Source organism: Phragmites australis, chromosome 12 (genome assembly GCF_958298935.1).
Source record: "Phragmites australis chromosome 12, lpPhrAust1.1, whole genome shotgun sequence".
NCBI classification, from domain to species: domain Eukaryota; kingdom Viridiplantae; phylum Streptophyta; class Magnoliopsida; order Poales; family Poaceae; genus Phragmites; species Phragmites australis.
In genome coordinates, this window is record NC_084932.1 from 26915324 (window position 1) to 26942329 (window position 27006).

At 41.9% G+C, this 27006-nt stretch overlaps 2 protein-coding genes, 1 long non-coding RNA gene and 2 pseudogenes across 5 annotated transcripts; 3 read left to right on the forward strand and 2 right to left on the reverse strand.

Annotated features, from left to right (window-relative positions):
* The first annotated feature begins 1340 nt into the window (after positions 1-1340).
* Positions 1341-6717, forward strand: LOC133887486 (protein WVD2-like 1). 3 transcript variants are annotated; one of them, XM_062327455.1, is made up of 8 exons: positions 1341-1603; positions 3387-3606; positions 3779-4086; positions 4504-4592; positions 4681-4759; positions 4846-4917; positions 5532-5642; positions 6014-6717. In XM_062327455.1, exons 1-8 carry the CDS (start codon positions 1358-1360, stop codon positions 6281-6283), a joined length of 1395 nt encoding a protein of 464 aa, XP_062183439.1. In that variant the 5' UTR covers positions 1341-1357; the 3' UTR covers positions 6284-6717. The 3 variants fall into 3 exon arrangements, with proteins under 3 accessions (XP_062183439.1, XP_062183441.1, XP_062183442.1); XM_062327457.1 differs by having other exon boundaries at positions 3399-3606; XM_062327458.1 differs by having other exon boundaries at positions 1550-1603; positions 3315-3606.
* Positions 6718-8306: 1589 nt separating this feature from the next.
* LOC133886208 (uncharacterized) lies at positions 8307-10548 on the forward strand. The gene is made up of 3 exons (XR_009903372.1): positions 8307-8426; positions 9137-9276; positions 10253-10548. It is a non-coding gene; the product is annotated as an uncharacterized LOC133886208 (long non-coding RNA).
* Positions 10549-11221: 673 nt separating this feature from the next.
* LOC133886211 (homeobox-leucine zipper protein HOX16-like) lies at positions 11222-12952 on the forward strand (annotated as a pseudogene).
* LOC133886459 (CDK5RAP1-like protein) lies at positions 12531-15893 on the reverse strand (annotated as a pseudogene).
* A 557-nt stretch (positions 15894-16450) lies between these two features.
* LOC133886460 (uncharacterized) lies at positions 16451-26705 on the reverse strand. The gene is made up of 3 exons (XM_062326159.1): positions 26553-26705; positions 19617-20057; positions 16451-17031 (listed from the first exon to the last, which is right to left on the reverse strand). Exons 1-3 carry the CDS (start codon positions 26703-26705, stop codon positions 16852-16854), a joined length of 774 nt encoding a protein of 257 aa, XP_062182143.1. The 3' UTR covers positions 16451-16851.
* Positions 26706-27006: the final 301 nt, after the last annotated feature.

Below are 27006 nucleotides of genomic sequence, written 5' to 3' on the forward strand. Positions count from 1 at the left end.
AAATTGTGTTGAATTCATGATGATAGAATGAGCACTCCACTCCACCACAACCGGTTTAGTTTCAGGCGTCGTCAAGGCTTAACTAGAGCCATCAATCAAACTAATCTATGGGCTTGCTCGATCAACCAACCAATTAACTTTCCACAATCTTTTTTTAGGAGAATCGGCCAACTAATTAGGTGCCGTGTTACTATGGACATATATATCGGCGCTCAAATCCTGCCATCACGTACCTTACAATGACGTTAAACTATTTAGCAAAATTATCTGAATTTGATTTCGCATTTTCATTTGAAACTTTTCCTGCTCCTAATATATTCAGGTTCAATAGCTCAAGTAATCTAGCTAATCTCTACAACTGGAGAAAAGGAGGAAAAATTACAGGCCAGAGGAAAGGGTCTCTAACCTTTCCTGGAATCTAATTGTAAAGTTATGCCAGTAGATCAGAACTCTGTGCCGCCATAATAAATTTCATGTATAAGAAACTTTTTCTCTGGAAAATTAGCCTGAATCTCTAGCGTTAGTTAAAGAATGATATGGAACCTAGATAGGTCTTAGAACTCGAACCCAGGTGGGCAACGAGGCTGAACAAGCTCCACAACACTATATCATTGGCGTATATAAGTAAGGCTTAACGTACTCCGACTGAGGAACAGAGTAAAGGCCTAACAATAGTCGCCACCCAACTAATTATTCATCGACCAACTATATATGCCAACTATTTTGGTATCTGACTATCCTACCGTGACTTACTATACAAAGCTGTGAATAATTTGGCTGCATCATCATAATTTATGTCATTTTTATCCTTTCTGATACACTCCAGAAAATTTCTTTAGCTAACTTTGCTAGAGCGCTTCAAGAAATTCAACGTATTATCGTCTTATCAACAATAATTTTATATAGGAAAAAAACTCCGACCCGATATATCCGGTTTACCGGGTCTACCGATGGATCATAGTGGAATTGTTTTATCATATTTATTGGTTTTTTTATAAATTTTATTTAAATTTGTTTGAATTTTATCTGATATTCCGATAAATCATGTTTAACAGTGATTTTTGATAAATTTTATTTATCGGTAAAAAAACCCTAATTTTAGGTCCATTTTAGAACACGAGATTTTCTCCAAACTTGTGAAATATCTGATGCCTCTTACGAAATTCTTATGTCCCAAACAATTGGAGAGAAGAGAGAAGTATTGATCGATCAACTAGCAGGAAGATCCCATCTCAAAGAAAAGAAAACTGCCAATGAACCAACTACGAGGAAGATCGGAGGAAGCCGAGGTGGCGCCGAAAACGTTTGAACCAACCGTGGTCCGTACCCCATCAGTCCTCGCACAAAAGCAGACGGCATGGCAGGCGAGGGGACCCATGCAGAAGGAAGGCAAGCAAAGCCCCGGCCGGGGAAGAAGAAAGCAACCTCCGAGCTAACCCCGTTCAAATCAACGAACCCACCTCCACCTCCACCTCCACCACCGCCACCTCCTCCTGCTCCTCCTCCTCTTACAAATACCACCACCGTGACGCCGCCCTGTGCCCCGTCGGAACCAGCGACGAGAGAGAAGCAAGGCAAGCGCGCGCCCGGCCCGAAACGCAAGGTAATTGACATGTGTGGCTATGTTGCTTGCCACCGCTTCTTGCCCTGAATTCTGATGCTAATTTGCTCTTCATTCATAATCGTTTTTCAATTGTGTATCTGTGTCTGTATTCCAGTATTAGCCTTTGAGAATTGTGAGAAGGTAGCAGGTTTTTTTGGGTGCTTGTGTGGTGAATTGCATGCAGCTTTGCAGGATGTGTGATGTGAGGTGTAGTGAGGCTTCTTGTCTCTGCATTTTACATGAAACAGAGGGTTAAAACTTTGCAAGATTGATTCCACCCAGGCATCTTACAGTCCTGACTCTTAATCCTGCTTGGTAACAGAGAAGGCGCATCAGTTGACAGCTTCCATAGAAAGTTTAGCTCCGTTCGTGAGAGATGCATTCTCAGTTTTTATCTCCTTTCTCATGTCCTGTCGTGATTTGAAAACATGATTTAGTTGCCTCTATGTCGCCGTCTCACGGGATTCGCAGTTCGTACTGGTTCGGAGTTTGGAGTTGGTAGATCATTTTGTTTCCTTTTTCTTGTCGGGAGATAGAAGGGATCAGCTTTGTTCGGAATAATTGAAAGGCAGTGTCCTGATTAGTCATTGACACATTGTTATCAATTCAAAAAATATATATTAACGAGAATTCTGCAACTCTTCGTTATTTTTGTTGTAGCATATGAGCCTTTGGCAGAGCTTCAGCTTCACGAATTCTTGAACCAGAAATTTGTGGAGCTAGAGCGGTGGGTATATTTGGGTGAACAATAATATTTTTATTTTAGACTAAAAAAAGAGACTTAAACCATTTTATTTTAGTTAACAAATTCAAAATCTGAGGCCAAGCAGGGTCTGTATATCTTTAGTTCAGGTATGACTATCAGGATGGCCCTTGCCCTTGCTGTTGTCGATGGTCAGTTTGTCTGGATATGATAATGCATAATATTAGGGAGATGAATAGCTAACTTCCTTTTGGGAAGCCAAATTCTTTTGAGTAAGTGTTCTTAAAAAAGGCTTTTCAGGAAGTTGTTATCATGTCGCCTTTACAAGCTGCGGATCGGATGCTAACAAACTTAGAGATATTTCCTAATTATAACATGGGTCATAGCAAATCCTAAAATAATAGAAGCAGTACCACTATTCTGGAATTCCAAAGGACATTAGCCTCTTAAAATTCTGCCATAGTAAATAATCATTTTTTGTCGAGCCCACCATACAGTCCAATTTCAAGCTTCGCATGTTTTATATTTTCATTCCTTCAATTATTTAGTTTCTAGCTGGCACAGGTCAAAATTCTTCATATTTTCTGTCTCGTTTGCTCCCTTGTGTCTTCTCTTTTGCTTGTGCTTTTTCCCTCTTATGGAAATATGACGCACACAATTTTATAATACCGTCAAATAAGTCCATAACAGATAGCGCCATACCGACATAGAGGATTGCAAAAAAATAATAGCTTGATCATTGCCAGTCCTCATGGCAGATAGGTTGTCAAACTACACGAGTCATTCTATCCAGCACTGCATGTCATATTCCAGGTAGGTAGTAAGGACATCATTGTCCACATGAAGGATATATACGATTTCCATACAGTTGGCTTGTCAATTTCAGTCCTTCAGAAGATTGGAAAAGCTTATTTTCTTTGTGGTCACACTTTTTGCCAGATTGCATGTCCTTGTTGTTTAACAAAAAGGTTCCAGTTTGTCTTAACATTTAAGATTGCGATTTTCAAGGTTCCTGGTGAGTGCATATTGCAGTATTACCTTTTTTGGGGGATCAGTATGGATGTTGAAGTTGTACCTTAGTCTTCTGAACAGGAGCTGGATTCTGCCATTAGCCTTTCGGCTAGTGATACCATGGATGTGTCTGATGATAAGTGTGCTCATCAGTCTGATCTGCCTGGCGCTGTTCATGCCGTACAATCTGGCAACGGCAGATCTGAACCATTGGAATCTGCTGGTGTCAATGGAGCTACTGAAAATGAAGGTTCTTGGGCCATCGATCGTGCTGAGCTGACTGATGATGGTAAGCTTGTTGTAGTTGATGGTTGTATAAAATTTTCTACACTTCGCCATTGATCAAACGGAGAAGTCTGACAAACCTTTGAAAACCATGTCCGACGAAGCAATTGAACTTTATTGTTTCTCCAGTATTAATTTTCATGTTCAGTCTATTGACAATGGTTCTATAAATTCAGAGCATGCGGTAGATGAAGCCTCTCTTGCCAGTGTTGAAAAAGGAGGCGTGGAGCAACTTTGTTTTGAAAATAATGCTGTTAAACAAGAGGATCAAGAAAAGTTTCCGATGACAGAAATAGCAGTGAGTGATAGTACCTCAATTGCATCTATGGAAGATGCACTGGAACTAAATGATTCTGTTCCTTCGGAGACTGAAGATATTAGCAAACACACTCCTGATCTGTCAAGTGGCAAGTCCCCCAATGGGAATCCAAATGTATTCCAAAGTGCGAAGAGTGTGTTGACAACCGCAAAGAAGAAGCTGAAGGTAATTCTATTTCTTTAAACAGTTTTTATGCACGAATATTATTTAGCAAAAGTAACTCCGTTTATTTTTTCTTACCCTTCTTTCTTATGCAAAATTCGAACCTCATTCTGGGAAAACCTCTAATACATGTGCTCTATTTATTCGCATTTTTTGGTGTGAACTAAAGTTTTTGGTACACTCATAAATATTAACTTTTCTTCACCTTTCTTGTTTATAACTACTTGGTTGTTCAGAATTCTATGTAAATAAGTTGGACTTATTTCCTTCTACGAAAAGCTAGACTCTGTTCTTTTTTGGAATAAAAACAGCTAGACTTAATTACTTGATTCAATCAAATAAACAGTCTAATTAGTTATATTATTTTTCATGCATAATTCTTGCATACGAATTATTAATATCTCTATATTTTTCTTATAGAGAACTTCATCTGCAACTACAAGGAAGCCACTACAATCTACTAACAGAAGTAATCAGGACGATGGAAACGCTTATACTTTCGCTAACCTGTACGCTTGAACACTCACTTAACCTCCTCACATGGTTATATCACTTGCTCTTCAACAATTTTTAGTTCAATAAGCTCTTCCATTGCAGGAAATCATCAATTGGAAAGACCACAGTTCCATCAGGCCCAGTTTTCCGATGCACTGAGCGTGCCGAGAAGCGCAGAGAAGTATATATTATTTTGTTAGAAGGAAACGTGAAACTTGGTTACGGGGCAAATTTGCTCATCGTCGTCCTTTCATGTTTGGCTTGCAGTATTATCTGAAGTTGGAGGAGAAGCATCAAGCTATGGAGGAAGAGAAAAATCAGTTGGAAGCTAGGCTAAAGGTAATTTGTCTTGCTATCGATTCCCATTGAGCTACATCGGCACAATACTGTCTCTCCCTTTTCCGATGTTCAGATATTTCAGTTGACCTGAATCTTGCTGCCTATTTAAGGAGTAATTTATGTTGAACTGTTACTCTTGAAGACAGTTCGCTTAACCTGAAGTTTTTGCTGCCTATCTGATAATACCTGCAGTTGTACTGGTGGACTTTATAGAAAATATTTTTTTCTCTTCAAATAGCAGTCACTAAAAATTAGGTTCTGAAGTCTGAACTTGTTCTATTATTTGCGTTTGGTCATGGTTCGGTTTTGCTTGTACATCCACTTCATACAGCTGCAGTGTTGCACTTAAAATCATGCCTGCGATCTGCAACATACTCCCGGCTGAAAGAAGCAGATGTACTAACCATGACATCTGGGTTTATAACCATACAAAAATCATAGTTGCATTATACATCTCCAAATCAATTTTCAGATGTAAAAACCATGCTAGTAAAGCATCGTAAACCGGTCCTCTGCGGAACGAATCGATAATCCAAAATGGATTGGATCCATGATGGACAATTTTGAGAACAAAGTCTTGACTTTTTGTTTTGCATGCATTTCTGAATCTGAAGAAAGAACAAGAGGAGGCTCTGAAGCTGCTCAGGAAGAGCTTGACCTTCAAAGCCAACCCCATGCCGAGCTTCTACCACGAGGCGCCATCTCCCAAGGCTGAATACAAGAAGGTAAGCAAGCATTTTCATGAACCAAGCATTCTGGTGGGTGGGGGTGGGAGGGGGGTTAGGGAAATGCAACTCCGCAATATAATTCACCCCTCTCGTCCAGCCGTTGATCCTCTCACGTTTTCTATGATTTTTTTACATAACCTTTCTCCACGAATCTCAACGTAAATAGACACATTGTGGAATTTTCCCTTTAATTTTTTTTACCAAGGACGAGGGAGAGAAAGAAGAAGAGAGAGAGGTGGATAAATCCCTATCTAGCTCCTCTACATCCGCCACTGAATTGAACTATTTCTTGTAGCTCACTGGTTTCAGTCTTCAGAGGAAGCTTTCTTTCTGACCACCATTTCCACTCTAATCCTTGCCTGAAGCAGCTGCCCACAACACGTCCGAAGTCGCCGAAGCTGGGGCGGAGGAAGACGACCTCCATGGAGACGTCCAACTCGTCGTCGGAGAGCGACGGCGCCGCGAGCGCGTCACGGCCATGCTGCCGCGCCAGCCGCGACGGCCTCGACAGCAGCTGCAAGTGCACCAGCAGCAGAAGCGGCAAGATGCAGGCCGCGAACGCCAAGCCGGCCGCGCCCAAGAAGCAGCAACCGAAGCACCGCGTCCACGAGAGCGCCATCAACATCGCAGTGCACTAGCTGCTGCTGCTGAAACTTCTTGCTCGTTTCTTCTGGCCGCAAGATGATGGCGATGGCGTCAGAATTTTCTTACAAGTTATGAGAGTGCTTGACCTCTGCTTCCCGGCTTGTGGTTTTGGTGTAGACAATAAGTTATGGTGATCATGGTGATGGTGATGATGAACAAGGTTCTGCTGCCATGAGTGGAGTCGGTCAGTCAGTAAGTCAGTCAGAGTTGGTGTTTATTTATGCTAATTTTATTTAATTTCTTGTTGAGGATGGCCTGTCTCTGTCTGTGTACAGGGCTGTTTGACTCTTAATTTATAAATATTTATATGGGATGTGGTAAGCTTGAGTCTTGGATGTAAGCTGTAAAAACAAAAAAGAGGGTTTGTTGGTGGTGATGGCAAGGAACTATTTATCTGATTTATGCTCACTCACTACATTTATGTTGAGTTCTTCAAGAAATGGTCTTGCTTTCCTCTGCCTTTTGTTTCGGATACTTGGATTTCTTTTTTTTAAAAAAAATAGGGCATTTAACTACCCCATCCAATATTGAAGCCTATTTGTGGGACTAGGAATTGATTCATGTGACAGCAACTCAATCCACAATTGGGACATTCGAGTTCCCTCTTGATACTTGGATCTTGTAGGTGTACAAATGCAGTGGATCACCTGTTCGTCATGGTAAAATGCTGCCTAGATTTCTTCAACTCATACACCCTCTGAAAACCATTTTTCATTTTCTGGAAGCACTTCCACAACTTTTGCTATGATAATGACATTGTTGGTCGGGACAAAAACATGTTTTCCCAAACAAAATAAATTTTGGAACAAAATTTTCGGATAAAATTTGAATTTACAACTAATACTGTCAAGAAAACCGAAATATCAAGATTTACCAAATTTGGATCCCTCGAAATTTGAAACTTAAAAGTAAATCCACTTAGTCAGTTGGACCCTTCGAGTTCCCTCTGGATACTTAGTAAGGGATGCGAGTGGAGCACCAATAGATATCCGTGGATTTATACTAAGTATAACTTAATTAACTAGTCATTTTGATCTAGTCAAAAGAACTAGTTAGTTAATTGAGTTGTACTTAAAAATATCCATAGATCGTTGCACGTCCATCTCTAATACTAAGATCTTCTAGCTGTTGCAATGAACCACCTGTTCATCAAGGTAAAATGCTTCTTAGATTTTTGCAACCCACACAATTTCTGGAAACCGATTTTTTTAAGCACTTAACTATTTTTGCAATGATAATAAGATTGTTGGTCGGGACAAAAACATCTTTCCCCAACAAAGAAATTTTGGTTTTCGCCCCTCAAATTTTTCGAATAAATTTTGACATGTGACAACTAATACAGAAGGGAAAACAAAATTTTCAAGATGATGAATTTTGGCTGAACACTTTTGTGATTTAACCATAATTTGAACCTAATTTTATTCAACATTGTTTTTTTTTAGCTGAATGCATGAGTAAACCCGATAAACCAGGTTTGCTGACCAAGATCCCTTTCCTCTCATTTTATTCGATAGGGGTGGCGAAAAAACCGAAACCAAACCAAAATAACCGTTTTATTCGGTTTAAGATTCGGTTTCTAAAACTATTTAATTTGGTTTTTTATTGTTTTTTGTTTTTTCAACTTGCATAAACAAAATTGTTGTATACCTCGTTGGCTCAGCCCAACCTAATAAAAATAAGCTGAACCTAGTAAGCTACTCTAGGTCCTTAATCCTCTTAGGATAAGGGTGTATCCTTTTATCCTAAGCACAGCGCTGTAGACCTCCTCGGCTTCTGGTAATCTCGTCCTAGCCCTCTCCAAAGTGAGACTAGTTGAATTATATTACCGAACTCATTATAAATTGCTAGTTTGAAATGTTGGTTGTTACACTGCCAGATTTTTTCCACTACTTGACAGAAACCTACTTCAGATTGCCTTCTAAGATTTTGAAATGTTGGCTATGACTTGGCACACGTACCACAGGCATGGCTCTTTTGTTTTCTACCTAATCCAGTGTTCTCATGCGTTCTGTTTCCCATTAGGCTTTCTACCCCGAATCCAAGGAACATCGGTTCGGGCAAGGTTTCTGAAATCAGGAGTGCAATTCAGGCCCTTGATGTTGAGACTGTCATTTTCGATGATGAGTTATCCCCTGGGTAAGATTCTCACTTATTACTAACTCTGATATGTGGTTCAATCTGTTTACCTTGTTTGTCATAGCTACTGTAATTAAAGAATACATGTCTCATACCCAGCAAGAGAACCCTACTGTATGAACCTTACCTTGTGTTGGTCATTATGCTCAAATATTAAATACTCATAATGCTTGTTATCATTAGTACATCGAATATCTGAAAGTGTTGCCCATAACATTGTTATTTGTCAAACTCATGGGCCTTGTACCATATGTGTCGTCTTGATGGACCTATAAGTGCTACTTCGGATGCTGTGTTATTAATGCTGTAGGAAACCGTGAATATTAGTGTAATCAATCTTTCATTTTTGCTCTATACTTAACAAGGAGATATTTGAAGAAGTTATCATAAGATTTTGCCACCATGTACTTGTATTGATTATATTATTTTTCATCTTGGCCTAGCAGTGAAATCTCTGCTCTGATTGCTCATATTTTCAATACCGATTTCAGACAACTACATAACTTGGAGAAGTCATTTGGTGGGGGTGTCCGGGTCTGTGACCGAACTGCTCTTATTCTGGATATTTAAAATCACACACCAGCTTTACTTTACAGTTTACAGTAGTATCTTGTAGTGTCGTTTCTTGACATGAAAAATTTGCAGTTTTAAGTAGAATGTACATCTGTGTTGTTTGCTTGAGTTGCTCGATATTCTATCTTCCTTTTTAGGTCACCTCGGCACAGATGGAATATCAACTTCCTAGGTTGACAAAGATGTGTGGAGTCACCTTGAACGGCAGGCGGGAGGTCAAGTTAAGGGTATGGGTGAGAAGCAAATTGAAGTTGACAAACGCATCTTGAGAACTCAAGTAATATTCTGTTTTGTCAGCAAGACAATTTATCTGTGCTCCAATAAATGCATACCAGACTGTGTCATTTGCTACCTACTTATTGATCATTGACATGTCACTTTAATCCTCTGTATGATTTGTGGACATTTTCTAGTTATATGACACACTCCTTTTAATAATGAATTTAGAGGACTTGTATATTTCCTTGTCATTGACAGATAAGTACATTGAGGAAAGAATTGGAATCTGTTCGTAAACATAGAAAGCTGTATCACAACTGCCGCCAATCAATTCCTATTCCTGTTGTTTCTCTGGTATAACCATGTAAATTTATTTAGAGTAAACAAAAGTTTCCTATTCTCTCCAAGCTATGAATAGATTCAGCTCCAAAAAATTTCAGGTTGGGTATACAAATGCTGGAACAAGTACACTCTTGAACCGCTTAACTGGAGCTGATGTGCATGCAGAGGATAAGTTATGAGTAAATTTCAAAAATCTACAACTATTTTGATACATGTTGCAAAAAACTACAACTTTCTCATCGTGAGTCCACCTGTCATCCACTGGCAACAGGTGGGCCCACGGTTATATACCATAGAGGATGACAGGATGGGAACACAATGAGAAAGTTATAGTTTTTTCTAACATGTGTCAAAATAGTTGTAGTTTTTTGAAATGGATACCAGAAGTTGTAGTTTTCTGCAACATATGTCAAAATAGTTGTAGGTTTTTAAAACTTACTCATAATTTGCCACATTAGACCCAACAACATGGAGGGTTTTGGTATGTTATAAAAAAAACTCTCCTATCCCGTCGAAAATGAAAAGAGATAAAACTGTTCCATTCGAGTTATATAAGCTGGACATGAATGACCTCTATATTTATTATCATTTATATGCCTTTTAGAAGGAGATGCCTTTTATTTTTTGGTAAGCATACTCCATCGTTATATGTACAAAACCATGACTGGAAGTAATTGTGCATTACTGTGCAGATGAAGAATGGGACTGAGTTCCTTCTAACCGATACTGTCGGATTCATTCAGAAGTTACCCACCATGCTGGTATATATCTCCAAAGCATATTCCTCTTCTTTAGATGTTATGTTCCAGAAGACTAGAACTGCAACATACTTATGATTTTTGCCTTATCCTTATGATGTTAACTCTTAATATATTAATTATTGATACTTGTCCAGGTATTTGCTAATTGATCACTAATTGTAATCAAATTCTAACATTAGTATCACGATAAAAGTACTGCTGATGTGAAAGTACTGCAGTATTTCCAAGTTACCAGCTAAGTTGATGCAAACGTACCGCTGTATTTTTCTGCTTATCACTATGTACAACTAAGTACTATTAAACTAAATCTTCCTCATGGTACTATGGTACTCCATTTAAACTACCAAGGGAACAAATTTTAAGAAAGAGATTGGAGGATGTGGATTCAATTAAGTCAAACACGGAGCATGGTCTATACGGAACCTAGTCTGCACTCCTAAGAGTACATACTCCCTACTATGATATACCATATAAATAAACTAGATATACTTTTTATCACTAAGGTATACTTATATACTCATTCTAAGATACTCCAATATGAATTATATGAAAAAAAATTAAAAAAAAAGTCTATCAATTTTAATAGATTTTAATAATACCTTTATATTTGTACATAAAATATAATATACTCAAAAAGATATGTACAAACCACTGAAAAATATACATACTACTTGATGATCTTATATACTTACATACTCCATATACACATTTATCACATGAGATACCCTCTATGTTATAAAATACGTATGTAAGAATATATACTTCTGAGAGTACCACACACACACACACACACACACACACACACACACACACATATATATATATATATATATATATATATATATATATATATATATATATTGTCTATTCTTCTCCCTGCGCTAAAAATAGCTATTTAACACCCCGGCCGCACCGCCCCACCACACCAACCAGCCCAAACCACCCCACCAACCAGGCACCCAGCCCGCAACAGTAATTTTACGGTTGCAGACAATAATTTTACGGTTGAACAATGTGTTTTTACGGTTACGAACACTGTGTTTTACGGTTGCGAACAACAATTCTACGATTGCGGACAACATTTTTTTACGATCACGGGTTGTTCGGGGCACGGGAAGGACTGGTCGCTAAATAACTATTCTTAGTTATTGTAACCGTTATTCTTTGTTATTGCAATCGTTATTCTTTGTTATTGCAACCGTAATGCATTACTTATTGTAACCGTTATTCTTTGTTAGCATGCAACCGTTATTCTTTGTTATTGCAACCATAATGCATTAGTTATTGTAACCGTATATAGATTCATTTTTTTACCGATTAACGTTGTCATAAACCGCAACCGTAATAAACACATAGACGCTTCCCGCACCGTAAAATCTCGACCTCTGTGAATTTAAAAACGAAACCACCCCCTCTTTCCTCGTATTTCATTCCAGTTTCCATTCCACGTCTCTCTCCTACCCAACTCTCTCTCATACCCTATGCTCAGATCTAGATCTAGATCGGCGGCGGCGGTGGGTGACGATGGATGCCGACGGCAGGGACTACTGCCGTGCCTCCGCTCGCAGGTAACCTCCTACTCCTCTCGCTCTTAGCACCGTGCTTTCTTCCATGGTCTCGAACGTCACTGATGGATGAGTCGACGATCTGTGCTGTGGTAATTAATTAAGGTGGTGTCGTTGACCGAGAAGCTGCAAGAGAAGGAGGCGGCAGAGGGCGGCGATGGCGCGGCCGTTAACGCCACAGAGTTGCTGGCGGACGCGAAGGCCTCTCTGGCCGCCGACGCCGATGAATAGCCGGCGGCGGACATGGCGTTAGAGGCGCAGCAGGTGAAGTCCGAGGACAGGCTGAGCACGGGCAGCAGCGGGAGCGCGGTGGTTGATGCGGACGCGCTGCTCCGCGCCGGTGGCTGTCTCGCTGCCGCCGTCGACAGCAGCGTGGAGTCGTACTTCCCCGGCAGCGACGACCAGTTCCACGACTGCGCGATGAGTCCCTTGGACCACGGCGCGAGGGAATTCCAGTCGGGGGAGGACGACGGCGCTTGCAACGACGAGGGCAGCAGCTACTACGCCGACGACCCCGCCGCCGCTGCCGCCCTCTTCGCCAGCCAGGCCCACCACCACGTGGACGACGACAACGGCCAGATCAGCTGGTGGATGTGGAACTAGGCATCCTGTCCTGCACCGCGCGCCAAATCTTGTGTTGAAAATCATGCCTTTTCTTTCTGCAACGTTGCTGTAATGGTGAATCACTAGCTATGATCATGAAGAAAGTGTATGCATGCATATTAGGGGTAAAATTGGGTAATTAATATCGTTAATCCCAATCAGTCTGGTGTATGAGAAGAGATCAAGAAGTTAGCGGCCTGGGGGAGAAATAACGTGTGATACAGCTGCTAAAACCTAATTTACGGTTATGAAGACCAAGCATTTTCCTTTTTACGGTTGAAGGAATGCTATTTTTACGGTTTGCAATATGTGAAATTTACTATCGTGGAATGGAGGCAATCGACAATCACTAAACAATATTTTATGGTTGCAACCGTAAAATACATTGTTCGTAACCGTAAAAATATATTGTTCGTAACCGTAAAATTATTTTCATATATATTCTCTATTCTACTCCCTGCGCTAAAAATAGCTATTCAACGCACCGGTCGCATCGCCCCCCCCCCCCCCCGACCCAGACCAGCCCCAAACCACCCCGCGCCCCGCCCCCACCCCCCCGACCCAGACCAAACTCGCGAAACCCCGCCAACCAACCCGCAATCGTAATCCAGCAATTATTACGACCATAAAATTTTATGTTATTACGACCGTTTATGTATTATATCCTTACCGTAATTATTTAATCTTTATAACCGTAACCATATAGCAACCAGATCAAACAACTGCAACCGTGTTCCATTCATATTTCAACCGTATATTTCTTTCTTATTTAACGATTCGACGTGGTAATTAACTGTATCGATTCCCAACCGTAATTTTATTTTCATGTAACCTCCCCCCATTGGCCCAACCGTCATCCCGTGAATGGCGCCCATTTTGTTTCCCCCTCATAACGCCCTCCGTAAATAACAACAGCAGCGTACCGTATTAAATTAATTATAGTTACGATCACAATCTAAATTGAATGAGCCCTTTTAAATGGCTACGACTCCAAAAAATAAAAGCACGAATGATTTAATCATAATTGATTTATGGTTACATGGATACTTTGAATATGTTTATGTGTACGAAAGATCACTCGTTACCATAAAATTAAATTTTACGCTTCATAACAATATAATTTACGGCTCTCTGTATGATTCATATATGGTTCATAAATGTATATTTTACTACTGACCAATCTAAGTTATACGGTTCCCTGGTTGTTTTATGTACGATTAAAAATCTGAAAATCAACTCGTTCTCAATAAAAATTATTTTATGGTTATACGGTTCCCTGACCAAAGGACATCTTCATACGGTTGCGGAAGCAAATTTACGGCTGCGATCGAATGTTTTACGGCTAAAAAATGTTTTTCCGATCGAAACGGATCAAATATGCTCTTCATACGGTTACGGAAGCAAAATATACGGCTGCGGTCGAAAGTTTTACGGCTTCGAGCGGATTTCCCGAGCGAATCTACGATCGGGGCGCGGGGTATCCTGGGGCGCTAAATAGCTATTCAACGCGCAGCGCTAAGAATAGCAGCGCCCTATATATATATATATATATATATATATATATATATATATATATATATATATATATAGTGATAAACAAAGGTAAGCCAACATTTGATTATGGAAAGAAATTGCTTACCACATATGAAATCACTGCTTAGCCCAACATCTGGAATGACATTACGAATTTTGTGCACAAGCTCTCGAGTATAACCCCTCCGCATTCTTTCCAGGACTGCTGTACTGCCTGTTTGTGCTGGCATGTGAATAAGTTTGCAGATATTATGCCTATCCCGCATCAAATATAGTAGCTCATCTGGGAAATCCTTCGGACGTGGAGAGGTAAACCTGAACCGCATCTCAGGGTATTCCAAAGATAACCGATCCAGGAGATCAGCAAAACGCAACCCCATATTCTTCACCTTGCACATGCTGGAAAATCCTTCACTAAGTTGCCAATTTTTGCCAGGCTCCAACTCTTCTACTTCAGAAGTGTCATTATAACTGTTTACATTCTGACCAAGAAGCATTACTTCCTTCACGCCCGCTTTCCAAAGCTCACCAACCTCTCGGACAATACTCTAGAAGACACTGGACGGGACATTTCCCTACCTCTAGTGAAGGGAACTATGCAGAACGAGCATATATTATTGCAACCACTCATAATTGACACGAATGCTGTAACCGAATTGTCAGAGATCCTTACAGGGGTGATATCAGCATAAGTCTCCTCAAGCGAGAGAAGCGTATTCATACCCTTATGCCCATAATCGACTTCCTGGAGCAACCTTGGCAAGTCCCTATATGCATCAGGTCCACAAACAACATCAACCATCTTATCAGAATCGAGTATTTTCTCCTTCAGTCGCTCTGCCATGCACCCAAGGACAGCAATCTTGGGAGGCCGCAGAGATTTAGATCTCCCTTCGGCGACATTAGCTTTCCATTGCCTTTTCAGAAACCAAAAGTAGTTGAGCCGCTGCCAGACTTTCTGCTCTGCATTGTCACGGATTGCACAGGTGTTGATAAATATTATCTCTGCACTCTCAGGGTCAGGGACAATTTCATCGTAACCTTCATTTTTCATGATAGAAAGAAACCATGTCATTTACATTCATTTGGCATCCATATGTCTCGTGGTAGATGCGCCCCTTTCTTAACGTTGTTGAACCAGACACTAAGCCAGACAAACCACAATCCCAATGCATGGTTATATTTCATGTTAGTACCAAATTACTGGAGGCAACAAGAACTCAGAATGAGAAAGCACCAAATTGAGCATGGCATATTGGAACAACAAAACAGTTTTCCATAAAAGAAAAAGAAGAAGGTTTCCAGCTATTCCAAATTTGGTGCCAGAAGAAATAGAACTATCTATAACCCCAGAAAATGGAATAACTTGGAATTGATTAGTCCAGTTGCAACCTAAACACCAAAGGCAAAATCAACGCTGGTAGAAGCAATACCAAGCTATAGAATCACACTACAGCAACCCAACTACTGCTATTCGGAACCACATTACAACGAACTTCAAGCAAAAGAATCGAATTTTAACACTGCAATTTCGAAGTAACGAGCAGGTTAGAAGGTGGAGAGGACGGGGAACGCAAAGTAAGCAGAGCCTTACTCCGTCTGGGTCTCGGTGACTGCCGCGGCGAGCGGGCGTGCGAGTCGGCGAGGAGGCGGCGGCGGCGGGAGGCGGCGTGCGGTGGGGACGATGGAAGGAAGGGGAGGGGGAGCGGTGTAGGGGTGCAGAGAGGCGAGGAGGAGGCGGGGGCGGTGGCCGCGGTCGAGGCGGAGCGCGGCGGCGGTGGTGAAGGGGGCGAGCGGCGCTGCCATCGCGTCCGGGTGTGGGCAGCGTGGTGGAGAGACGAGGAGAGCAGGTGTGACGAGAACGGCGGCGCGTCAGGGGGCGTCCGTCCGATCTATGATCAGCGGCTGGGAAAGCAAAATGGCTGTTCGAGAAGGGAGAACTCAATTCCTCAGGACTAGCAAAATTACCCGATTTAAGATTAATTATCTCCTTCCCTAGAGAGTTGGAAAGAGAGTTAATTAAGCTTAATAAATCGAGGGCCTAGATAAGGAGGGGAAGGAGTATTTGAAAGCTTTGAGCTGTTAGATGGTGCGACAGACTATTAAATTGATCTAGATTCTTGGACGTTGTGATTGATTCGGTGTATACTAAATAGGGTGGGTGTAGGAAAGAAAGCAATTCATGTTTTTTATATTAGTATAGATATAGATATAGATATAGATAATGAAGTATGATACAAATTCTTCCGTCCCATTATCTTGTGCATGAAGAGAGAACAAAGTTCCTCGCATTCTTCACATATTTGAACATATATTGGATCATTTTGGTCAAAAACAAATTTGGTTGACAAATATGTAGACATTTTTCAAGAAAAAATGGTTAATGGCTTAACACACAGGACCATACAAAATACATCTATCTATACACGCTTCAAGAATTATACAGCATGGAATCACCTAGGCTCAAAGCCCCACTCTGTCACTGGTGATGAGGCTTGGCTTCCACACACACAGTACTAAACATGACATTGCACATCGATAAGAACACATGCCAATATGCCATAACATTTGCTGGTTCAAAACACTGCAGCCATTAAATGAATAACCGATAATTCTCCAAGAAAATATATGAAAGAAAAACAGAGAGGCTATGATCGCTACAACCCAGCGAAAGGAAAATATCCACTGCTTTCACACCTAGAAAAAAAAATAAACATACACTATTAATCAGCTAAAGGATTGAAGTATCAACTCATTTATATGCTTGCTAGACAAATGCACTTTGTGAAATTTCGCTTTGCTATTGCGGATCTTGTTAAAGAACCTGCTTCATGATGGAGGCACGCTCTGGTTTCCTTCACGCCCAGATGGCTGCTCCATCTTCAGGAGGTGATGGAGACCGGCGATAACGTGCTGCCTGCTGGTTGGTACTCCCGTCTTCGCTAAAGCTCTGCCATGCTTGTCCAGAAGCACAAAGCAGGGGACATATCTGATATCGTAATGGAGTAGCTGCAAATGTAGATATAAAAGTCGCTGTTAGAATCTGGAAGCAACATTTGTTTACAGTGGAGATAACATGTATATGTGGATATAATGTGATGGCACGAATGCGGATGTGGACAGAGGTGGGTTGAGGATTTAGGGTGTTTTAGACAAAATAAGTTCGTAAATTAACTACTAAAGATTGATGATGTAACTTACTACTAGCTAGTAGCTACAATAGTTTAGTCAAACAGGGCATAGTACAACATAGCACCATAACAGAAATAAATATTTACAAAATTCTGCAGGCATGGTTTAACGTGTGATGCAGGATTGCAAAAGATCCCACAAGAAAAAGACAAAACACATTTTAGTATTTCTCTACAACAGAAAAGAAGTAACCCAATTGTTGAGTGGCCAAAAACAGTAACAAGGATAAATATACAAACCAAGTATCACATGATGCGATATAATAGGAGAAAGAGAATAAAATCAATTCATTCAAAGGTAGCAAAGCTTGCAAATGTTATTATTGGTTTAGTAATCCATCATGTGGCATAAATCATCATACTGATTAATATGAAACAGCAAGAGGTAGCAGGGAGACGAATACAACAGCTTAAATAGTAAAGCAACTGAGCATTTCACAATTTTAACTTCTTTTATCTGTCCACAGGATATCCTACAGTGTTTTTCTTGTTTATATGAATTTTATATGAACTTTAGTGCAAAGAATATAGATGTTATTCAAGCCTAAAGAGTTTGTCTGTATACCTTTTTTGGAAGTCTACAATTCAGTTTCAAGTCAGATTCGACCTAACGAGGTAGCAAATGAAGAGTCCCTAAATCACTTTCATAAGAACTTAAATTTTTCATGTGTCCTCAGGTTTTAAGTTTACATGGGAAAGAATGCTTTTCATAGAGAAGTATGATCCACACAGGCAGATAGACATAATACTCTAAAATTTGTTTGGTAAACAAGGACTGATATTGCGACAGCATAAGGATAAAGTACAATTCACTGCTGCACTATATTAATTGTTTACTATGGATTCTTCTCAATCAAGGAATATGAAAAAAAAAAACTCGACCTAAGGGGAGAGACGTCCTAAAGGATATTGCAACTAGGTCGAGGAAAAGACCACGAAGGCTGGCCGCCCAGGAAACTCGCTGAAAGCGGATATCCTAACGAGGGGCCTTTTATCTGTGAGAACTAGGGTTCGAGCCCTGACCGGTAGCCCCACAACTGCAGGTCTTAGCACCGCGCTACTTGCACGTTCTCAAGGAATATGAAGATACAGAAACTTGTGGTTACTTGAGCAACCTAACATGACAGAATAAAGGCTGGCAAATCTTTCACTAATCATTGTTTCCTCCAAATGCTCCAGATGGAAAAACTGAGAATCCCATTCTTGAAAAGAAACCAATAGCATAGTATAACTTACTTTTACAATTAATACCCAAAGTTGACACTAATCCTTGTTTCAAATGGTTAGCAGGCCCACAAGAAATATCACACAATTCTACACACAAAAATATCTTAGAGCAGGATTCTCGTCCAAACCTCATGTAAACTTACCTTGAGACACTTGTTCCTCTGCACACTAACCCCACATCTTCATCGCACAAGTTTATACTACCAAACACTACAGAGTTATTTCTCTTGTGTTATCTAAGTTTGAAAACTTACGCGGACCTATCAACCTATTCATAAAGATAACAAGTACTATCTAGCACATGGCAAATGCATATACTAGCATATTTTGTTTTCTTTGGACACCATATGTCCGTATTATTCATAATTACTTAAAGTAATTCGTATTATATATAGCATGCAGATCGATTGATGCTAAAATAGTGAAAACCCTGAGCAGAAAGTGGATATCACAATAAGATGCCTCGCTGTGAGCCGATGCTCTAGAGGCCCAGACATATTCAAGTTCGAAAATTATTGCTTGGTGCCATTTTCAACCATAAGACAAATATTCATCAAGAAGCACTAACGTTTGGAACCAATGCGCACCAGATGACACTACCATATTCTACAGAGATCAATGTAGACACCAGATTTCTTTGATCTCGAGCACTGTGGATTGTGGAACAGGAGCCACATAGCTATATCTGTCGTATGAAGCTCCTTTTCACTCTCTAATCGTTCTACCAAGTAGTAAATACTAATACAAGAACTCTCACATAACTTTCTCCCAAGAACCAAAACAAACCACACAATCACATAATGTTGCTACTACACATGGCACTATGGCTGTGATGACATCGGCCCTAAAGCAGTGATTTTCAACACGCAAAGTCAGATAACCTGAATGCAACTTTTTGCTCAAATGGTAATAACCTACGTAATCTTTCAAGGACACCGAACCTGAATTGCAATCCTCTAGCGAAAGATTACACTTATTTATCATAGAACCTACAGTACTTATTTTGCACGAATCAAGGTACAATAAATAAGAACAGCTTAAGTTAAATAGAAGAGACTAATCAGATTGATCTACAAATGTAAAGGTATTCCTGTGCTGAAACATAGCACCCAAATCCACAGCACAAATTCTACAGAATTCGCTGAACAAAACAATCGGCAATAGGAGGCGCCTCACCTCGGGGAGCCACCGGTCGTCCTCGGCGTCGGCGAGCACGAAGCTGGCCGAACCACCGGCGCCGTCCTCAAGCTCCCGCACGAGGCCCTGCAGCGATGCGCACAGGCGGCACCGCGGCGAGTAGAACTCCAGCACCGTCGCGGGCCTCCCGCTCGACAGCGCCGCCGCCAGGGCCCGCTGCTCCGCGTCCCCTCGGTCCACCTCCACCGTCGCGCCGCCGGTGTGCAGCTTCCGTCCCCTTCCTCCACCTCCGCCTCCGCCGACAGAGGCGGGAGCGGGGAGATCGCCGGCGATGAGGAGGCCCTGCGCGAGGGTGCGGACGGACTTGAGGAGCCAGGGGAGCTCGAGGTCGCCGCAGGGGTTGGGGCTGGGATTCGGCGATGGGTTAGGGCTGGAGTTCCATGGCCATTTGAAGCAGACGAGCGGAGGGAAAAGGTTCCTCTGACGTAGCTCGTTTTACGTCAGAGGAGCACAGTAATTTGTGTCTGTTGCTACAGTTCTCTGACGTAGCTACAGTGTTAAACAGTATTTTAGTTACTGTTCATATAGTTACTGTATAACTTTTGCTGTTTACCGTGGTACTGTAGCAGCTCATCTGATCCGTCGGTTCCAGATCGGACGTCCAAAATTGATTGGACTGCTCTCTGACGTAACGTCAGGGGATCCCATTCCACGAGCGGAGGGGGCTTCGCGATGGCGCCCATCTCCGGCGGCTCCGGCGGGTGGACGGAGGAGGTGTGAGGCGCACGTGCACGTGCTGACGAAAATTTTGCTGCGGAGTTTGGAGTCACTGGCAGTGGGGGATAAGTGGAGCAGTGGGGCCCATTTGTCAGAGACCGCAACCAAGTTAGACGAGGTGTCCTATGTGTCGTGTGATGGGGACTATGGGCTCGCCGTCGCCGTGTATGTTTGGAACAGTAGCTCTGTGCATATAATGTGAAGATACGTAGATAAAAAATGCTCAGGTATTTCTGTCTGTATTATTTTTTATTGATATTGTAGCGTAAATATAGAGTATTCTTTTTTGAGGATCGTATATGAGTAGCTCCACTCCATTTCTCGCTGCCAGCCTACTACAGGCCGTATGGGCCGGATCACTTGTTGACCCATTCACCATTCTTCACCGATATGGATTGGACTGGGCTTCCGCTTCTTCTGATGGCTTGATGAGGCATTTGAATGTTTAGCTTCCCGCGTAGCTCGTTGGTTTGGTGCCTCCTCCTGCAAGATGGAGAGAAGCTGTAGGAAAGAAGCGAGATGGAGGCACCTCCACGGCCCAGTGAGACCGTCCTCCCTCTGCAATCTGCTCGACCTCCCATCGTCCCCTGCGCTGCGCCGTCCGGTTACCTCGGCGAGGTTTGTGAATTTTATGTCCATCAAACACGTGAATTTTATGTCCATCGATTAGATGATAACATTACACCTCTAGCGACTCTAACCCTTCAGACAGGAATCGCCTTTCCTCTGGAGCCGATGCTTCGCGTTCACCGATCCTCCAGCCAGACATTCATGCAACACACCTTCGGAAAAGCACTCCGTCAATGTGTTAGCATCAGTTCCGTCCTGGTACCAACGGAGGTAGGCCGGAGCGAAATCGGGGGTAACCGTGGTACCATTCCCCCAACACTACCTATATGCTATCCCAAGTGTTTATCTTATAATGCTTGTGTTTGATCTGCTGTCCGAAGTGTGTTGATCGTGAGTGTCGAGAGAGGGAGAGGACCCAACCATTAATAACATTATACATCACTTTTGAGTGGGGTCTAGGAGCTGAAGCACACCAATCTGATATGAACTCATACGAGCCAATTCAGGATATGTCATTCTAAAGATTGGATTTGAGGATATGCCATCCTAAAGATGAGCTAATTTGGGTTATGCCATTATGAGCTAGCGAAATTTATCTCTTGCACTTCTTTACGCCCCTCTCCCCTACCTCCACGGCATGATTGACGAACATGACCGCGAAGCCAATGTAGGTCAGCTACGACCTTGTCGACTTCCCCCACTCTGACTCAATCCAAGGCCCCTGAGCCTCCTCCATCTTCGACACAAATGCAAGAGATCTTTTTAGAGAAGAATAATAATCAACAATTGTATCTAACAAAATATTAATGTTATCCACTAGCCCATTAGACCCTTTAAATCATCTTCTCCCCCCTTTGGTTAGCTATTGTGCATCATCTTGCTAGGACTTCTCTTTAGCTTGATTGTGGTCGTCATGTATGGCTCTTGGAGTCGCTAGACACTTGTATTGTACCCATTTATATTAATCAATAAAGTGACCATATTTTCCTCAAAAAGAAAAAAGCTACTGCATGGAAGTAGTTAGTATTCCTCTCCCTCCAAAATGTCTCATTCGCTCGACCTTTGCGTAGCTCTGATTTCTTCTAAGTACCAAATATGTTCCCACTCTTCAATGATACATTTTTCTAAGCCTAGCAGATTCATCAGGCAAAAGAACTTGATGTTATGACATTATATCTGACCTATCAAACTCATGCATGCAATGGTTCTTTTTTTTCTCACTTCAACATCTATATTGGCACTCCATCCTCTGCTACCCTTATAGATAATCTCACTTGAGATTGCCAAGTATCAGCAGAACTATTAAAATTACAGGGCGTTCTCTGAATTCTCTCCACTAATTGATAGAAGCCATCCATCTGTAACATATGTAACATATTCAAGTAGTACAAACTTCTTCGCCTCTTACTCCTGTTTCAATGCAAGTGCAATCTGGAAAGCTCATTCTGAAGATAAATGTAAGGTCTTCACTTGGGTAACGCTGCAAAACAAGATTCTAACTCATGATCCTTGCAAGTTTTGTGGACCATGGCAGGAAGCATCAAATCATTTAATGGTGGATTGCAATCCATCCCAATAAGTTTAGAGCGTAAAAAAAAACTAGACACAAATCTGCTTTTTTACAAGCCACTCACAACATTCAGAACAAACCGCCAACCCCTATGTACACAAACTTGATTTCCTCTTCATGCATTGTCAATGAAACTGTCTTAACTTTACCAAAAATAAAATGAGAGAAACATTTCTTCTCCTGTAGGATCGAGAATGGTGACTAGAGGGAAGGGAGTGAATAGGCGCCTCACAAAATTTCTTTCGAAACTTGATGTTCTTTTCCTATTGAGTCACCCAACGCACCTCAAACTCTCAAGTGGAAGCAAGACAGAGAGAAACAAGAAAGAAAACCGTACACAAGGTTTCATTTAAGATCATTCCATGATTCCAACCACAAAAGCTTCACAACTTAGTAAAAAAAAACTCAAGAAGATAGTCATCGGGTGAACAAATCTCCAAATTGATGACTTAGAGGAAGGGAATGTAAGACCCAAAATTTTTGCTATTGTATGCGCATTTTATGATCCTAGCAACAAGGAGATCAACTTCACAAGGGTGAAAAACTGCAGCTAAAAAAAAAACGAAAATCACAACCGAGAAGGCAAAACTCCAAACAAAGACACGTGACCCATAGAAGGAGACTAGAAGGAGATAAGCACACGCAATTGCGGGAAAATAAACTTCATTTCTCAAAGAGGTTAGCTCTATTTTAGGCAGATTACAAAGTATTTTCCTCTCACAAAAGCTCTAAAACTAAGCCTATCCTCTCTTCTCCTCCAAAACCTATCACTAGAATCTCATATGGCTCACTCAAAGCGTCCATGCAGCCCTACCCCTCTATTTATAGTCTAGGAAGGCTCCTTGGATGCCAAGTTTTTTTGTTCCCACAGTGCCCCTACAACCTACCACCGGTAGTGCACTACTACCTACCACCGATGGTATTTCTACCCATTTCTTGTTGCATCTATTGAACGATTGTTGCATCTTCACCACTTTGCTTCGTCTTGACGCAAGCTTCGCGATGATACCACATGACCTTTCAGTCTTCCACGGTTTTGAGACAAAACCACGAAACCCTAACACGCTTCTTAAAGCGTGACTAGTTGCTACTTGCTTCGCCTCGAGCAAGAGCTTCGATGTCAACACGTGTCCCCCATCTTGTAATCTTGACCGCTAGCAAGTCTCTCCCGCTCTCGATTCCTCGGGCTGTCTTGTCACTTGCACTAGCATCCCCTTCGCTTGACTTTGTCACCACATCATCTTCATCTACCTTCTCATCGATGCTTTGCTTGACCTCCATGCACACAGCTAGAATCACCCTTGACTCCGCCTAGCCTCCTTGATCGTCCGGCACCAAGCATCCCGCTTGGCCCCCATCATCCCGTCGTCAACTGCCAAGTTACATCCATTACCTACACACCATGAGACAAGAAAACATGTTTCTCTTTACCTCCAAAAACATCTCTGGTTAGTCCAATACAAAAATGCTCAATTAAAAGCACATCCTGCAGAAACCATAAACACCGGATGTTCCGGTGTATTCATCCTCTTAACACTGGGCCATCTGGTGAGTATATGATTACTATGCACTAGAAAAAACTTCTCCTCTTCAAAAATTAGTCTTGTGATATCCTCCGGTGTACTCTCTTTAGTCACCGGAACATCCGGTGAGTTCACCCTCACCAGATGAGCCATTTGCAACCTCTCTGCAGGAAATAGTCTGGTGTTTGGTCTGGTGCTCACTAAGCTCACCACCGGACTGTCCGGTGCTTTAACTTTAATTTGGCTTCTGCACAGAAATTCTTTGGTGCTGCCTTTAACAGTACACCGAACCATCCTGTGAAGAAAATTTACCTCACATCGAATGTTTGGGTGAGTATATTTTCCTCGACCCGAGACAAAAATGCTAGCTCCAAGAACTTTGGTTAGTCTTAATCATAGACAAGCTCATGCAAACACCAAAAGATCATTAAACCAAAGCCACAACATTGTTATTTACTCATCATATCTAAACTAAGGTACATTTCAACTTGGTTTCTCAATCTCCCCCTTGATGAGTGCATTGACAACCTTCAAAACACAAAGATATTCATTTAAACAAAACGACAAGCTCATCCAAGTGACAAAAACTTGAGAAAAGGCAGAAAATGTCACTTGGCATAAGAAAATTGCAAAAGCCCGAAGAGAAGAGAGGCAAGCCAAAAACTCAAAAGCTAGCACAGATGCATATGCTCCCCCTTGATGAATGCGCATTTTTCAATTATGTTTCTATGTGATTTGGTGCAAAATTTTCATTTTCCCTCTTTTTATCATTTTTTCTCTCCCTTTGGCAATGCAAAACATCAAGGACAAAAAGAAAAATGCAATGCACGAAAATACAATCATAATGAGCTTTCACAAGTATACGAAAAAGCATTTGTAAGATCTAGAAACATCAAAGTGCTATAGCGAGTAGAAAGCCGAGCTCACAATTGCACAAATGCTCAAAAAGATATAGTATCACAAGAACATGAAGCTACACAAGATAAACCAAGAAATTAATAGCTCATTTAGGTTTAGATAGTAGAATCATGATAAAAGTGATCACCACATAAGCATCCATTCGTTTCGAGGCAAAAAAAAAGCATTAAGAACTAGCTAACTTCAATCTCAAACTAGGCATACACGAATTCATGGTAGAAGGCTTTGCAAACATTCACATATGAAATCAAGACTTAATTTGATCAAGTAATTAAAAAGATTAAACATTTAGGCACAATTTCTTTTCATTTTATCCTCAAATTGACTTGAACTACCATGGGTTCACTTCTTTGACAAACCACATGAAGCATAAAGACAATCGTATTGGATCACATTTAAGCATAAGAAACTTGATTTTTCATGATTATTCAAATTTGCACAAACTTATCAAGTTTTTCACAAGATTAAGTCGAGTAGTATCTTTGCGACATAAGGAACACATATCCCCCCAAGGTTCTATCATGAGCTTAACATTTGACAAAGACAGAAAACATAGTGCAATATTCCTCAATTCATTACATGAACCAAGAAGCCTAGAACAAGATATTCATCAAACTAACCTTAACACAAGCATTTACTAAGCCAAAGCAATTATGATCATGGTGATCAAGAATGTAGCATTTCATAATCTACATGATTCATAAAATTACTAATTTTCATCTTTAGGAAAGCAAGCTTGCTTGAAATGTTTCATGCCAAAGTATTAAGAAGAGCCTAAGATTTAAAGCTTGCTCCACATAATTACTCAACTTAGTCTAAATTTAAGACTAGCACAACAAAAATGCTAAAGACATACATGTCAAAGCTCAACTACTATAATTATCTTACAAGATGAGATGCAATGCAAATGCAACAAAAGCAGTGATGCTTGGAAGAGAGCACACAAGCAGACGACGAAGTGGATGTTCGGTCTTGTCACTGTCAGGTACAAGAGGGAGCCAATCATGCTCCTATACTCTCGCTGGTCCACCTCCTCTCCATCTTCATCTGGATCAAGTATAGTTGAGGTAGCCATCGGTGTCGCCAAGAGCTTTGCGTTGCTCATGTCATAAATCCTTAGTGTATTTTGTCTAGTGGATGAATGTACCGTGCCTGCATTGCTTGATTTGCAGCCCAAGGAAGTTGAGCTCATCCATCATCGACATCTTGAATTCCCTGCTCATAGTTTCTGCAAACTTGGTCACAAGTGCACGAGAAGAGCCACCAAAAATGATATCATCCACATAAATCTAAAAAAGTAGGAACTCTTTGCTATGCCTGAGGGTAAACAAAATTTTATCCACAGACCCCATCTAAGGTTGGCAGTCGGGCGGGTTCGGGTAGGGTCCCCGCGGGTTTTAGACCCGGCACAGACGGGGGCGGGTCTGTTTCTTCCCCCACGGGTTTTCGGGTTCGAGGACCCGAAACGGGTCGGGGGTGGGGCGGGTTTTAAATATCCCCCGCGGGTGCCCACGGGTCCCGAAATTCAGCCCATAAAGCCCAATAATCCATGTAATAAACCCTAGGTATATAAGCCAGAGTTCCTTGCCTCATTGCCTGCTTGCCTCCCCAGCCTACCCGACCCCAGTCCCCAGCCGCAGCTGCGCCCGTCGCCCGACCGCCTGCACCCCACGCCTCTGGCCTCCCGCCTCCCCCAGCAAGGCGCAAGCTCCATCCCCAGGCCCCGGCGGCGTCAAGCTCCATCCGGGCCCCGGCGGCGTCGAGCTCCATCCCCGGGCTCTGGCGGCGTCGAGCTCCATCTGGGCCCCGGCGGCGTCGAGCTCCATCCGGGCCCTGGCCATCCCCTACGTGGGCGCTAGGCAGCGGGCGTGCGGCTGCAGCAGCTTCACATCCGATGAGTATCCGGTAGTCCGGCCATTCGGCGCGACGGTGGCGAGCGACGAGCATCCCCCGGTGTCCGGCAAGCAACGACATCCCGAGTCCCATCTCCGACGTGAGGCGAGCCCCAATCCCCCGGCGGCCGGCACACAACGGCATCTGCATCCCCGCCTCCCCGGATCCTTATTCCTTA

Coding starts and splice junctions, on each gene's coding strand:
- LOC133887486 (XM_062327455.1), top strand. CDS start 1,358: ATGGCAGGCGAGGGGACCCATGCAGAAGGAAGGCAAGCAAAGCCCCGG. Junction 4,760..4,845: donor GTGCCGAGAAGCGCAGAGAA/GTATATATTATT, acceptor TTTGGCTTGCAG/TATTATCTGAAGTTGGAGGA. Junction 4,918..5,531: donor AGTTGGAAGCTAGGCTAAAG/GTAATTTGTCTT, acceptor CTGAATCTGAAG/AAAGAACAAGAGGAGGCTCT.
- LOC133886460 (XM_062326159.1), bottom strand. CDS start 26,705: ATGGAGCTCGACGCCGCCGGGGCCCGGATGGAGCTTGACGCCGCCGGG. Junction 20,058..26,552: donor CGGCTGGGGACTGGGGTCGG/GTAGGCTGGGGA, acceptor GAGCTACGTCAG/AGGAACCTTTTCCCTCCGCT. Junction 17,032..19,616: donor ACGACCGGTGGCTCCCCGAG/GTGAGGCGCCTC, acceptor CTACATTTGCAG/CTACTCCATTACGATATCAG.